Source organism: Zalophus californianus, chromosome 10, assembly GCF_009762305.2.
Source record: "Zalophus californianus isolate mZalCal1 chromosome 10, mZalCal1.pri.v2, whole genome shotgun sequence".
NCBI lineage: Eukaryota > Metazoa > Chordata > Mammalia > Carnivora > Otariidae > Zalophus > Zalophus californianus.
The window spans coordinates 99,475,722-99,491,410 of NC_045604.1; the positions used below are offsets into that span (position 1 = coordinate 99,475,722).

At 48.2% G+C, this 15,689-nt stretch overlaps 1 protein-coding gene across 7 annotated transcripts in view; it reads left to right on the forward strand.

Moving 5' to 3' along the window:
- The window catches only part of CALN1 (calneuron 1), a 539,785-nt gene that overhangs the window by 279,619 nt on the left and 244,477 nt on the right, over positions 1 to 15,689 (forward strand). For all 7 annotated transcript variants that reach the window (XM_027612444.2, XM_035722374.1, XM_027612443.2 and 4 more), the window contains one exon: positions 8,191 to 8,334. In XM_027612444.2, coding sequence (XP_027468245.1) covers positions 8,191 to 8,334 — 144 coding nt within the window. The remainder of the gene's footprint in view (positions 1 to 8,190; positions 8,335 to 15,689) is intronic.

Consider the following 15,689-nt stretch of genomic DNA (forward strand, 5'->3'; position numbering starts at 1 on the left):
AATATTTCATAAGCCAACAAAGCATATGTCTCCTAATAACCCAGTAAAGAAATAACATACTTCAAGCTAGTGATAGATTAATTATGCTATTGTTCAGGCAAAGAGGAGATGAAAGAAATAAAGCCCAAATTTAGTTGGAGGTGTACCTTTCTATAAGTTGGTTCTCAGTAGGGTCAGTCCTTCCAACTAAAAGTTGGGTATCATTCACTGCTGGGGCACATAGCTAGCAGGTGATGGTACCTGTGTTGGCAGGCAAGGTAGGCTGCTCTGAAGGTTATTACTCCAGGGACTGTTACATGGCTTGCTCCACTGCTTACGAGGAGAAATCTCACCAAGGCAGGAACAGGTGTCCCTTCTGTTCTTGAGACTGCGGCATGGTTTAAACACCCCCGCTAACCAAGAGTAGCCTGGCCACGGCAGCAGCAAGTGTCTCAAGATCTTTGGAAGGCTATATAGATCAGCGAAGAGTAGCCTCGCCCAGACCAAATACTCTCAAGGAACCGGTCACACCTCTTGGTCCATCATGTGATGGACGCCATTGCCATTACTATGGTGTCAAGGGCGCAATGGTCCTCTCAGCTTCAGGTGCAAGAGTTGGATAAGAAGGTCCTAATATTCAACTTCAAAACAATTTCATCAAAACAAGTCATTCAAAACAAATTCAAACCACAAAACAGCTTTGCCCCAAACAAGCTTGCAAGACATGGATTTGAAATCCTAACACGTCAGTAGGCAACACACCTCCTCCCTGTGTATTTCCGGGTGTTTTCTATTTTGGCTTCTCTCTCCTCTCTCCTGTGCATCCTCTTTTTTTCTCAGGTAAACCTTCCGTCCTTTAAGCCTCCTTTGCGAAACACGACTCCACTTAAACAGATAAATGAACAAAGACATACAGAAATGCCTCCAGGGTTGGGACCCCTCTTAACTGTGACTCTCCTGTGTTCCACTGTAGCGTTCATTACCATCTGAATCTGTGGAAGAAGCCCAATGAACGAGCACTTGTTGAAAGGGATGCAGTCACACCTCAAACAGCAGATAACCTAGGAGTGAGGCTCCTTTAGCCCTTTGAAGACAGTACCAAGAAAAAAATCCAGCTTAATAAAGCGTGCTATACAGAGCAGTGGCTGAGCCCCACCCTGCCCCATCCACCTGACCGCCCCCAGTCAGTGTTATTCAATGCCGAACACTTCTGACCCTGCCTCCTCCCAGCACAAAGGTCCTCCTTGGGGGCCCTGAACTCCTGGCTGTTGGAGCCCTCGCCCCTGTGTTCCCTAATTATTGAAAACAGCTAGTTGTATTTGCGGACTGATTGAGTAGAATTAAATTGGAACTCATTCACACTAAAACCCGCACTGGGATTGAACCAGCGTTTTATAGGCAATTATGGTCATTCTGTTTCCATTTTCCATTCTGGTTGTATACTCAGTATTACTGTCAGCAATAGCTAGTCCCTTATTTCCAAATGCTCACCAAACCTGGCTGCCCGGGTATCTCTCCGCGCCCTGTACTCCATGTGGCTGAAACACCCCTTCCCTTCCCACTCTGAAAACACATGCTTCCTCCTGAATTCTCTCTCAGTTAATGCCATCAGCCCTCAACCCCATCAGGCCAACTAGAAACCCCAGTATCATCCTCAAAGCCCCCTCTCCTAAACCCCGGACACCTGAGCCCTCCCAGCTGACCACCTAGAAAAGACCCTCGGACCCTGCTAGCAACTCCACGTTGCCAAGCTCAGGCTCCTCATCTTCTTGTAGACTCTGTGATGAGGGCTCCCGGTGAGGGCTGTGTTTCTCACCGTCAGCCACCCGGGTGTCAGATCCCTCAGTTTCAAAAATAAATCTGATCCTGGGGCTCCTGGGTGGCTCAGTTGGTTAAGCATCCAACTCTTGATTTGGGCTCAGGTCATGATCTCTGGGTCTTGGGATCGAGCCCCGCATTGGGCTCTGGGTTCAGCATGGAGTCTCCTTGTCCATCTCCCTCTGTTGCTCCCCACCACTTGCGTTGTCTTTCTGTCTCTCAAATAAATACATAAAATCTTAAAAAAAAAAATCTGATCCATTCTTTTCTTTCTTTCTTTCTTTCTTTTTTTTAATTTATAACCACTGAGGGCTCCATGGCCTACAGCAGGATTTTACAAACTAACTATAAAAGGCCAGAGTGGACCATTTCAGGCCTTGGGGGCCAAACCATCCCTGTCACAACTTCTCAGTTTTATTTGTGTAGTACCAAAGTAGTACCCAGTAGGCAGCAGACATAGTGTGTAAATGATGCGTTCCAAAAACACTTTATTTTCAAAGCAGGTGCTGGGCCAGATTTGGCCATGGGCCATCATTTGCCAACACATGGTCTGCAGGGTACCGCGCGAATGGCTCCCCAAGGCCCTTTGTGATCTTGCCCTCATGTGCTTCTTCCCCTCATCTCTTAATGTCAAAAGATTCTGGTGTGATCTTTCACAAGAGTTGGCTCTCATGTGGAAGGATATCCATGGGTTTTCTGTAGGCTTGTAGATTGCTCTTGTCATTCTCTGCTGTGACCATCCCATCACAACTAGAATATAAGCTTCTTATAGCTTGGAAAGTTTCTTTTGCTACCTAACTGTTCTAGCACGGCATATGGCATGCAATAAGTAAACAGCAACTCTTAGTGAATGAACGGCTGTATTAATCATCTCTGAATATTCATTTGTCTTTCACAGAGCAGGTGGAGATTCTTCTAGATCTCTTTTGTCATTGACTCAGTCCCTGTCCTATTAATTTCTCTGAATAAAGACCTTGAGGTTCCTCTCTTGTATTTTCTGGTGCACTTATGTTGGTATTCAATAATTACCTCGCTGAATCGCATGTCTCCAGTTTTGCCATTTCTCAATGCTATGTATCAACAAAATGCATCTTGCTCATTAACAGAACCATCGCTTTTTGTGCTTAAAGCCCACATTCTTCCTAAAGACACATTTCTGTAGAGACTAGACAGATTTCGCATCTAACAGGGGCTGAGATAGGAAAAACTGTTGTTCTTCATTGCCGATTGGGAGCTTGCAAATTAGCGCCGTAAATTTCAGCTGATTCTTCGAGGCCAATGAATTCATTAGCCAACGAATATTGACTCTGGCTGGTGTCTGGTTTTCATCTGATGCACACTTTATTGGGGCGGCCTGCCCGATGAGTCTGTTCTGTATGATAGCCCTGCCTCTGCCGTTGTTCCTGCCCGAATTGGCCATGTCCCTGGGGTCGTCATGGAACTGAAGCCTGGTTCTTAGGGGCCACCGGGTTGGGATGCAGGTGTTACCAGTGGTGATCTGATGGTTTTGAGAAGACACGCTTGCTGGTGTAACGAGAAGTAAATCTCTTGGGCTCTGGAGCAGATTGATTTCTAGTCCAGACCTTGCTTGGCTCCAGAATATCAGGGAGGAGAGGTGCATTCCCCTGTGGGAATGCAGACTTCGTTCTGGGAGATTCCCTATGCAGAGAGCAGATTCCTTTTGCCAGAAGGTGTGTTGTATGACGCTTCCTTTCATAGTCCACAAAAGGTGGTTGGCCGGGCTCTCATCGCCATCACCATGGCCCCTTCTGGAACCTGCAAAGGCCTCTTGCCGGTGGGTGAATTGCCATGCCGGTGTCTGATATGACCATAAAACTGACTTAAAGACCAAAAGCACAGCACGCTTATGTAACTCTGAAGCACCAGGGACTTTAGCCCAGAGAGGGGATAAATTCCAGCAAAAAGCACACCGCATTACGGGGTTGTTCCTGAAACCTGATCTGTGGTCCTCACTTCCCAAGGATGTGGAGAGTGGCCAGGGCCCCTCCGTGTGCCAGCAGGCTGCCTGTAGCCATAGGCAGGGGGGTCCGGCCTGCTTCTGTGTCTCGCTAGTTTTATGGGCATATTTCTCACACCCTGTTCTGCTATTAAAAATAAAAATAAAACAAGGCACACATCACATGTCTCTGGCTGCAAGACCCATTTCCTTCTAATAAGCTTCTCATTTGCCTGGGCTTTCCCTACCCTGGAAAGATTAAATCTCCAGAGGCTCCCATTATGGATTTCTAGTTCTGTACTTTTTTTCCCCCCTCTCTGTTTTTTTGAAAGAAAATGAAGTTAGTGAGCTTTGTCTGCACACACACACACTCTCTCTCTCTCTCTCTCTCTCTCTATTTGGGAGTCAGGAGCAGAAATTCTGGGCAAACAGAGAAGTGCAGCTTTGTCCCACTTACCTGGGGGCCGCAGAAAACAGAACTCTGAGCTGGTTTGTACCTGCGCTGTGCTGTCTTGGGCTGGAGCAGGGCTGGCCTGCTTACTTACAGCAGATGGCAAACTATGGGGGTGTGAGGCCTCAAGGGATCACGTCCCTTCCCAGCAGGCCAGCTCTGCGGTGGCCTCCGTCTGACTCCTGCAGCCCAAGGGTGAGGTGGCTCTAGGAGTAGCCCGGGCAGTGAAGTGGGGGTCGGGAGGCACACCCATCAAGGCCTTTATTTCTAGGCCAAGTTCACACACATCGTCGCTCAGGCCTCTCTGGGGTGTCCAGGGTAAGGATACAGCCTTGTTCATTTGTGAGATCTAGGGCATATGCAGGGGAATCACAGGAATGAGGCCAGACCCTGTCACCCTGTCAACAGAAGGGGATTGCCCTGTCAGAGTGATCGAAACAGCCAGGGAGCTCAGGATTGAGTCAGAGGAATGGTGAGTGGAGATGTGCCTCGGGAGAGGAGGACAAGGGGCCGAGCTCGGCGTGCAGCCGGCAATCCAGGTGGCCCACCTAAGACCCTGGCCTCTTCTTTGACTCCAGGCCAGGCCCCTGTCATCATCTGACATTTCCTACTCTTGCACGGTTCATGCCAGCTCTGAAGTAGAGCCCCATTAGAGAGGCTAGAAGGAGAGCCAACCCAACCCATTTTTCAGATGGGGCAGTCGAGACTGAGGGAGAAGCCTGCCCCGGGTGTAGGGCAGGGCCGGACTGACTTCCTTGTGGGCTGACTCCCACCTTGGGAGACCCTGCATCTGCATCCTCCTGCTCTCGGCATCTGGGCTCAGGCCACATGAGGCCGTGGTCTCCGCCCCACTGTCCTTGAGTGTTGTGTGCCATGACCTCATGCTGAGCAGTGACTCTAAGCTCTTTCCGGGCCACCTGGGATTTGGTAGGAAAACATATGTCTGCCTGAGGGAATCTTGGGCAAGTTTCATGGGCGAGAAAAGCCTAAAAGTGCAGACAAACCCCTTGATTCAGAATTTGGACCAGACTGAAATTTTTTCTTTATCCTCAATGGAAAAAAGAGGGGTGTTTGAACAGTAGATTAATAGGGTATGAAAGAGAACACAGGCTTCCTGTTCTTCTCTTAAACACTTTAACAATGTCCACAGATCCCCAGGAAAGGTCTGGAAGGACCTTAGGGATCCTCGTGGCCAGCGCAGCTCATTTTACACATGAACAATCTGAGGCCTCAGGGTTTGGCTGCAGACCTAATTAGCTAATGCGCCTGGCCAGGAGCCTAAGGTCCCGGCTCACAGGCTGCTCTTCTGTCTGCTGGAGCCCACACTTATTCTCAGAAAGCACTGAACGTGCAGAATTAGTATTAATAGTGAATTTGCAGTCTGTGTAATGCCTCCTTCAAGGTGTCGGTGGGAATACAAAGATGAATGAAGTGTATGAAGAGATGATTTCTGATACATGCAAGATACATACAAGAGATGCATGATTTCTGCACCAACCATCGTATCTTTAGATGGGATGGGCTGACATCATGAGAAAGGAACGAATGAACCACTGAACAGGAGCAGAAAGGGAGAGAACGTTGGCCATGGTGGGCAAAGACATTTTTGTGGAACCCATGGTTCCTGACTCAGCCTTGAAGGACCGACAGGATTTGGGCAGCTAAAGAGGAAGGCAAGGCATTCCAGGTGGAAATCCTGGGGTGGGAGAGGGCAGCAGTCTGAAAATCGGGCCCCAGAGGAATCAGGTCCTCAACCTTGGAACCTGTCAATATTTCCTTGAAATAAAAAAAAAGGCTTTTGCAGATGTTAAGTTGAGGGTCTTGAGATGGAGCGCTTATCCTGGGTTATCTGGGTGGGTCCTAAATGCCATCACAAGTGTCCTTAGAAGTGGAAGGCAGAGGAAGATCACAGACAGAAGAGGAAAAGGGCAGTGCCTGGGTGGCTCAGTCGGTTAGGCGTCTGCCTTCAGCTTGGGTCCTGATCCCAGGGTCCTGGGATCGAGCCCTGCATCGGGCTCCTTGCTCGGTGGGAAGCCTGCTTCTCCCTCTCCCTCTGCCTGCCGCTCCCCCTGCTTGTGCTCTCTCTCTATCAGATAAATAAAATCTTTATTTAAAAAAAAAAAGAGGAAAAGGCGATGTGGCCATGGAGGCAGAGATTGGAGGGACCTGGCCACAAACCAAGGAATGTCGGCAGCCAGCCACGCAAAGCTGGAAGAGGCAAGGGACAGATTCTGCCCTAGGAGAGCACAGCCCTGTCCCCACCTTGATTTTGGTCCAGTGATCCTGATTTCGTACCTCGGCTTCCGGATTGTGAGAGAAGAAATTTCTGTTGTTGGGCACCTGGGTGGCTCAGTTGGTTATGTGTCTGCCTTGGGCTCAGGTCATGATCCCAGGGTCCTGGGATCGAGCCCCATGTCGGGCTCCCTGCTCCACAGGGGGTCTGCTTCTCCCTCTCCCTCTGCTGCTCCCCCTGCTTGCACTCTCTCTCTCTCTCTCTCTCCATCAAATAAATAAATAACATCTTAAAAAAAAAAAGAAATTTCTGTTGTTTTTAGCCACAACGTTTGTAGTGATTTGTTACAGCAGCCCCAGGAAATTCGTACAAATGGGAAGGGGCCAGAGCTTGTTTGGGTAAGGGTGTGGTTCCAGGTGTTGTCATGGAGCATAGTCAGCTATTTCAAGAAGCAGTAGGTAAACGGGTTAGGGCCAGTGTCTTGGGTTCGTTTCAAGAGTTTCTGTCAGTTTCCGCATGAGTCTTTCCTTCCTAACTGGAGTGTAGGACTCTGGAGAACGGCGGTGTCCCTGGGTAACATGTTGTTGGTTCTCTGACGTACTTACTTCCATGCTCCTCAGGTACGGACAGCCAATTCTTTTTTTTTTTTAAGATTTTATTTATTTGAAAGAGGGAACACAAGCAGAGGGAGAGAGAGGAAGAAGCAGGCTTCCTGCTGAGCAAGGAGCCCGATGTGGGGCTCGATCCCAGGACCCTGGGATCATGACCTGAGCCAAAGGCAGCTGCTTGACCGACTGAGCCACCCAGGCGTCCTGGACAGCCAATTCTTGCTGAACAGCGTGGTGAATGTTGGCAGTGACCATACCTGCTTGCGCCGGGTTTATCGATGAAAAGTCAAAGCTAGCCAAGTCTGGTGCCCAGACACCACTGATGAACCTGTCATTTTCAGACTCTGATCTCGAATTCTCCACGCCATGCCTTGTGGCAGTGTGATGTGTTAATGCTCAGCCAACCCAGGACCGACAGGCCACGCGGGCTCTGGAGGGAGGGGTTCTGGGCCGAAGGCAGAACAACTCAGGCTGGGGTCAGAGGATGGGCGATCACCTGCCGAGTGGAATGGCCTTATTGATATCAGACCCTCTGCCGGCCCGGAGAGAATGTGATTAAAGATGCCTTTTTTGGGCTTTTATGACACTCTTATCGATCTGAGGTTGTTTATAGCTGTAAAATAGCTGTAAATTAGAGGATGAAATAAAAACAGCAGGATAGTAACTCCTGTCTTCCTACGGGGTTAAAAAAAAGCCTTCTGTACAGCTCCACCTGCAGCAGGGGGCTGACACACGAGCCTGCGGAGGGGAATCTCGTTCTTGTTTCCCGCAAACGAAGAGCCCAGGTTAAGAGGCAGCGCTGTCCTCAAGGCTGAAACCTAACCTGCTCGTTCCTGCCCAGGAAGTGTCTTCAGCGAACACATCTCCGCTGGGAGCACTGTCGAATTGTGCAGCGACCGTGGTGTTTTAAGGATGCTTGGGGCTGGTTTTCTTTTTTCCTTTTCCCCTTCTCTTCCTTTCCTTGTTTTTCATTCCCCTTTCTTCCTTTTGTCCCTCTTTTGGCCGCTCTTTTATCTGATTAAACGGTTCTGACATATTAGTATTTGTAAGGCCGTTAGGAGTGGTCAGTAGAGGATCACTGGTAATTTCAATGCAACAGACCAAGCCATGTGACCATCGGACTTTGTTTGCTTTCCCCTTGTAGAGATCCGAGAGGCCTTTCGGGTTCTGGACCGAGATGGGAATGGCTTCATCTCCAAGCAGGAGCTAGGAATGGCCATGCGTTCTTTGGGGTACATGCCGAGTGAGGTGGAGCTGGCCATCATCATGCAGCGCCTGGACATGGACGGTGAGCCCCGGGCGCACAGCGTGTCCCCCAGGATGAGCCCCGGCTCATCAGTGAGAACTTGGCTTTAAAGGGCCTTGCACTTGGGGTCAAAAGGCTTGGGGTCATGTCTTGGTTTACATTTGAGGGCTAGATCAAGGGTGTTCCAACAACACTCCGTGCAGTCCCTGCGGCCTGCAGAGGTGGTTCTGGGGCCACCGGAGGGAACAGGGTGAGGGAGGCGGTCTGGCTGCTGGAACAGTCATCACAGATCTTTCCACCTCTCCTCCCTCCCTGGTCAATAGCTTTACAGAGATAGAGTGCACATGCCATAAAACTCACCCATTTAAACGGTGTGATTCAATGGCGTTTAGTGGATTCACAGATTGGGGTAACCATGCTGTAATCAATTTTAGAGCATTGTCACCACTCCAAAAAGAAACGCGACCTTTCAGCTGCCACCTCGCGTCCCTCTCTCCCCCAAGCCCTAGGCAACCACTAATCTACTTTCTGTTTCTTTGGATTTGCCTCTCTCTGGACATTTCATATAAGATGGAATCCTACAATGTGTGGTCCTTTGTGACTGGCTGCTTTTACCTAGCATGATGTTTGCAAGGTTTACCCACATTAGAGCATGTATTTGTACTTTTTTTTTTATGGCCAAATCATATGCCATTGTATGGGTATAATAACAGTTTCTTTTCTCTCTGTTTCACTTACTGGGTTTCTATATACAGCCTCCCTGGGGAAAAGGGTTTCACTGTATTTTAAAAGTTCTAAAAAGTGACACGTGACATCTTTAAGGTTCTTTCCTGTTCCAAAACCCTGAGGCTATCCCAAACCAGTTGTGACCCTCCTGACATTTAGATTCTGCCTCGGCTGAAGGTCCAAGAAAAAGCCTTCTTCTTCTTCTTCTTCTTTTTTTTTTTTCCAACACACACTCACCCCCTTCTGAAAAGCAGCTCAATCCCAGGCCTAAGGGGGGTCCAGAGTGGTGGGCATTGGGACTCTCACGTAGAGCATGAAGTAGACAAGGAAAAAGCAGGAAGAAGAGCATGGGGTCAGGAAGTCCCTTGGAGGAAAAGACCATGGTAGGGAGATGTTTGCTTGGCCTGCAGCTGATTGGAAGAACCAGCTCTCTCCTGTTAGCTTGCTGGAATTGCTGGAAGGATGATAATAAGGGTGATCATATGGTGAACGAACTTCAGCGCCAGCCACCAAGTGCAGCTGTGGACATTTATTTTCTGGTTCAGGGAAGGGATGTTTCATCAGGGGTGTTCAGTGGTATAAGCAGCCCAGCCTTGTCCTTACAACTCTGATTGATTGTGACTCACCATGTCTTTGCAGGACTGATTTGACCTTGCTTTATATTTAGCTGCTTGCTTTAGATATTTCTGAAAAGCTGGAGCAAAGCGCATATCATATAGCAAAATCTGTTTTCCATTGACCCCCATCATCATTTCGGAGATACATTTCCAGAAAAAGTTTCCTCCTTAAAATGATAGAAATCTTAAGCTACACTTCCGTTTTTGGAACGAAGATTCTGTGCTTTTGATTCTCTGCCCACAACTCCTTATAACAAAACCTAGTCGAATGGACTACAAGCAAATGGAATTAGCAACATTTAATAAAAACGAGCCAGCCCTATTGTGGGCGAGTTACTCCTCTGAAGGGTCTTCATCAAAGTCCATCCGACTTCTTTGCGTAAGTCCGTCCGACTTCTTTGCGAATTCACTCGTTGGGTCTCAGCTCACAGGGAGTTTTTACATTGTTGCAAATCCTCCCTGAGTCCATGAGGTCTTGGAGGCCCAGGGGTTCTTGTGTGTCCCGGGTGTGCAAGGGACCCACTGGGACTCGGGCAGAGCTCCATATGGGATTCAGTTTAAGAGCTTCCAAAGTTCTGCCCATTTATTTACAACTTGCATCCTCAGCTACCAATGCCAAAGGCAGAATACCAGAACTTAAAAGGACTAAGCAGTTTTCTTGTAGAGAACTTCTATTCATCCCTTTAACAAAAGCTCAGGTTTAAAAAAAAAAAAAAAAAAAAAAAAAGCTGAGGTCATCAGCTGCTTCATGGTGATGAAATCAGGTCAAAACACCTTTCTTTACTTTTGAAGCACAGCTTCTTTGAGGTTTTGTTTTGTTGCTTACAAAAGATTTAATGCAGCAACACGAAGACAGAACAGTGATGTACGTAGAAGGAATTGCTCCACCAGTTTATTAACTGCCTGAGTGTTAAAGAGCTAAGTGAAAGATGCCCAGTCTGAGGCTGAAATGTGTGTCTTCAAGAGTTCTGTGAAGGAGGCTGGTAAGTGGGATTTCTGGGGTACTGCATTCCGGTTATGGATGGACTGTGTCTCATGTCCTTTGCTTAATGGGCCTTTTGAGCTTCTGTTAAAAAAAAAAAAAAAAAAAGGTCCAATTATATCCTTGCTTTCTAGCTTCTGTAACTGGGGGTTCTCCACAGAGATTCGGCCTTACTGAATTAAGCTATTCTTTGGCATGAAACTTGTGGAATGGCAGACACTTTTTTTGGGATACTGCTCAAAAAGTGGGGTGTTTGGGCTAGAGCTTGGGGCTCTTAGCTGTAGGCTGATGGTGCCTCCGGGCTCATAGACCCTGGTGTCCGGGGGACAGCAGGAGATGGGGCAGTGCCTCTGTCCACCCCAGCTGGCTGTGATTAGGAGCAGGTCTGGCCCACACACCGACCTTCTCTTTCTGGGGTCCCTGCCAGTTTGCCCGACGGTGAGGTCATCCCTTTGGCATGAGGGATTTAGCCTGAGTGTGTCTGTGCAACTGAAGTTGACACATGAGGCTTTCATTAGGTGGTTCCTTGGGAGTGGGGTGCCTTGCCGCCTCAGCATGTAATAGTAACCTGCCTGGATTAGGGAGCTCGGCAGGATTTCCTGGACACGGAGCCTGCAGGAGCCAGACAGTTCCAGTCTGTGTGTGGAGCTGGTTTTCCGGAGGACACAGTGCGAGGCAGGCTGTAGGGTCTGGGATTGCTCTCTTGGCCTGGGGCCAATTTGCCTTAAGTGCTGGGACTCTGTATGCGTGTGTGCGTGTGTGTGCTCGTGTGCGCACACACACACACACACATACACATGTGCTGATGGGCAGATCTGCTCGGAGTTAAATAAACAGAAAACCAGAATTTGTGCCCGATGCCCATTGCTTCCTCTTTGGCCCTTGGCGGCAAAGGTTCTTTCTTGTAACTTTTCACTCAATTGCACACTCCCTGGTGCTCGCGGTTCTTCTCCCCTTTCCAGCCTCTACAGCTGAGATGACTTATGCCCTAGCACCAGGAGGGAGCCAGGATTTACCTTTCCTGGGTGCTTTTTGCCAGGATCTCACCTTCAGCCCAGAATCTGGACGCCTGTAGCCTTCTCCATCAGGCTCGTCGGGAATCGACTTTACTCCAATGCATCGCAGTCCTAGTTAGGTACCATCCTTGGAAGAATGGACAAAATAGCTGCCCAAAAAAGTGTCTGTGAAGCTGACATCTTTCAGAGAAGTGGGTTGAGAAGGGCTGCTTGCAAAGGACTGTGGGCTCTGCCACGTCCCGTCCACTCCCCTCACCTCTGTGTTTCCCACAGCAGCCCCGGGGACCCCCAGAGCTTCCAGCCTCCTTCACTGGGGAATAAGGCCTTGGGATCTTCAAGACCCAGCAGCTATTTTTGACTGCTTTCCAGCTTTTAATAGTTTCGCCGACCACACCACTGTCGCCAGCAGCTAGCTTTGCAAATAGTTTCCCAAAACACTCAAACCAGGAGACATTCTCAGCAGCTCGTGGCCTTTGCGAGGGCCCCAGTGGCAGGTGCTCATGCTATCGTCTCCCCCTACAAATTCCCCTCAGGGATCCCGCACTTACCCCGCAGACGTCCCTCATTGAAACAAAGGCAGACCCTGCCTTCTTCCTCCTCAAATTCCTTTCTGCCCCTCAAAGGTGCAGAATCTCGTGAGATCCTAGCAAATGTGGGGTTTCGAAATGACTTCCTACCTCTGAACAGGTTTGTGGTTTGTTTTCAGACCCAGCTCCATGTCGAGAGTGAGTTGGACTCCGTTTAGTTCGATTTTTAAAAGAATTTATCTGACGGCCACTGTGTGTGAACTTGCTTATTTCTGTGGTCGGCAAGATTCACTTTGGGCTCGTTTTGAGACAAGCCACTGAACCGCAAAGAACAAAACTGTGGCCAAAGTCACACAGGAGAGTTAGCAATGTCCTTGCTGTCAGCCGACCTGTTCATTACAGGGATATCCTTTGCTGATGTGTCCCAATTGGGACCTCTCTGTTATCATTCGTGACCTCCTAGAAGACAAAAAGTACCAGCTTAATTCAGAGGAGCGCTCACTTCTGCCCCACATTCATCCATGTCCGGGTCCTGATTGGGAGGCTCTGGGACAGCCATCGGTCTGTTTTGGGAGCTGGGACACAGGCTTCTTTCCCGTGTGTGAGGGAAGATGCTTGTCCACAGGCTGCACGAATGGAAACGCCTGGTATGAGGTGGAAGCTGTTGGGGCCATAAGCAGAGGGTCCCAAACCTGGTGCACGTCGGACCACATCCAGGGGGTGTGCTTAAAACAACAACAACAAAAAAAAAACAGAGCAGTAGAATCAGAAACCACAGGGTGGTGCCTGGAAGCCTGCATCCTGTAACAGTCTCATCAAGTTACGTACAGCAGTGTGTCCATTCATGCAACTGGGGGACCTTTGGCTGAAAGAAAAATCTAAAGCTTGAGAGAAGTCTTCAAGCCTGTGGATATTTGTATGAGCAAGAAGGTCTGAGTAAGAAGTAAATGCCTCTAAGGCAGAGAAGGAGCTTTTCCTTTGGGAATTTGATAAAGCAAGAGGACAGTCTGTGGTCAGTCAGCCCTGCCTGAAAGCAAAGAGGCCTTCCCAGTCAGAGCTCATACCTACATAGATGCCCCAGCTTTCTCCCTCCTCCGTCTCTGGGACCTGCAGAATAGGCATCACCTCAGAGTTTGCTTAAAATCCACCCCAGACCTGCTGATTCTGAGCCTGCATTTTTTTTTTTTTTTTTTTTTTTTAGGATTTTATTTATTTGTCAGAGAGAGAGAAAGAGCGAGCACAAGCAGGGGGAGCAGCGGAAGGAGAGAGAGAAGCAGACTCCCCGTTGAGCGGGGAGCTGGATGTGGGACTTGATCCCAGGACCCACTCTGAGCCTGCATTTTAACGAAAGTCCCAGGTGGTTCATAGACATGGGGAAATTTGAGGAGCGCTAGTCTAGGGCACACTTTGAGAAGGAGGAAGCCAACCCAACCATGTTTCCTCATTTGAGGATCTCTTCGCAGAGTGCAGCCCCTTCCTAGTCCCCTGCCGGAAACTCAATGTGCAGGATTTGAAATTTACAAAGCCCAAGTCCTGTTGGAGGTCAGTTACAGGGATGTATCCAAATATTTGCATTTGTGAATAAGCATAAATAGCATTAAACTAATATACATTTCACTCTGTGTTAGTGAATTATTGCTGAATTTATTTTGATCTTGCTGTGCTAAGTCTTAACTGGGTAATGATAATAACGACCAACATTTATGTCATGCCCACCATGCCCCCAATAACAGTAGAATAGCAGTAATACTCGTAATACTCGCTAATACGTGCAGAGTCTTCACCATGGGCCACACTCTGTTCCAGGCACTTTATTTATTAACTTATTTGTCCTCATATCAGCCATAAGTACTGAGTAGTCTGATTCTCATTTTGTAGGTGAGAAAAATGACCTACAGAGGTTTCACGTTACTTGCCCAGTTCGTGCTGTATGAATCAAGATCTTAACCACATATCTTTTTTTATTTTTATTTTTTTAAAGATTTTATTTATTTATTTGATAGAAAGAGAGAGCCCATGTAGGCAGAGGAAGAAGCAGGCTCCCCGCTGAGCAAGGAGCCCCGATGTGGGGCTCGATCCCAGGACCCTGGCATCATGACCTGAGCTGAAGGCAGACGCTTAACTGACTGAGCCACCCCGGTTGCCCCCTTAACTACATATCTTTTTGTGATTTTAGTAGGTACCGGTCACTTACGGTGACAACAGGACATTGAAGCAGTGACTGAACAGAGCACACATACACATGCACATACTCGAGAATCATGACATTACCTAGGTATTTTAAACCTATATGTGAATATATTGGTTACCAATTCCCGCTCCAAATCGTCTCCTGCTGTCACCTTTGGCTGGATGATAAAATCCAGCCACTCCTTAGGTTACACTTGTATGAGTCAAGCCTGACCCTAGAACAAAATCTGTGAATTAAAGATGGTGTCTTTGGGTTTCTTGTTGCTTTAACGAGGGGAATTGTATTTAGGTCCTCTTGGGATAAATAGTGGTGGTGGATGTTCATGAAAAATCTACTCCAACGTTCCCGTCTCCTGAAACAATTCCTTCTTCTGTGTTAACCCAGGAAAAGTCCACCACCTTAATCTTATTGACAGTTGGCCACACTGATGAATCCCAAGTTCCAGCTAAGACCAAACTGTTTGAGCCACTTCTAGCGACTCAAGCCAGCGTTCATAATAAAAACAATTTCTGGTATGAGTACCCATTTCAGTAAGAGCCTCCTCAGCTGATATTATATTCTGTCTCCCTTGTTTTAACACCCTGGAATCCGTGGCTACACCTGTCCCCTGGGGTTACACTGATAGAAATTAGCAGCATCTCACCTCTCTGCATTCTCCCATAGCAGACTTGAAACTCCTGGGATGTCCTGATCTGATCATAATCATGGGTGTAAAGGCAGCAAAATGTGGTGGGAGTAGGTCTTGAAAATAGGGAGTAGATCTTGAAAACAGCTTCAAAGAAGCTGCCTCAGCTGTTTCTTCCAGGTCTTCAAGCTGGTCTTGGCTCAGCTCAGGGAGGTATCAGAGAGGGCGCGAGGGAGACTTGGGCATTCTGTTTTCTGAATCCACCCAGAGGTCCCCCTTCCAAGTCACAGGTTCCACTCCTTTCCAATCAGTGTGCTAAATTTTATATCAGAGATCTGGGGAGTCTGTGACCTCAGGTTACCACTCTGCAGACCACACAATTAAACTTGGGGCCTTCCTTGCAGTTATAGGAAGTGAGTGATAATTTGGGGCCAACCTGAAAACACCCTTGTTCTCTGTGACCGGAGCTGAGTTTCATGGCCTGAGCTTGTCTGTCCATCTGTTCTTCCTTCCTTCTTTCCTTCTTTCCTTCCTTCTTTCTTCCTTCCTTTCCATCCTTCCTTCCTTTTTTTAAAGATTTTATTTCTTTATGAGGGAGATAGAACAGGCAGGAGTGGGGAGAAAGCGGCGAGGGAGAAGCAGACTCTCCACTGAGCAGGGAGCCCAACACTGGGCTCAATCCCAGGATCCTGGGACCATGACCTGAGCTGAAG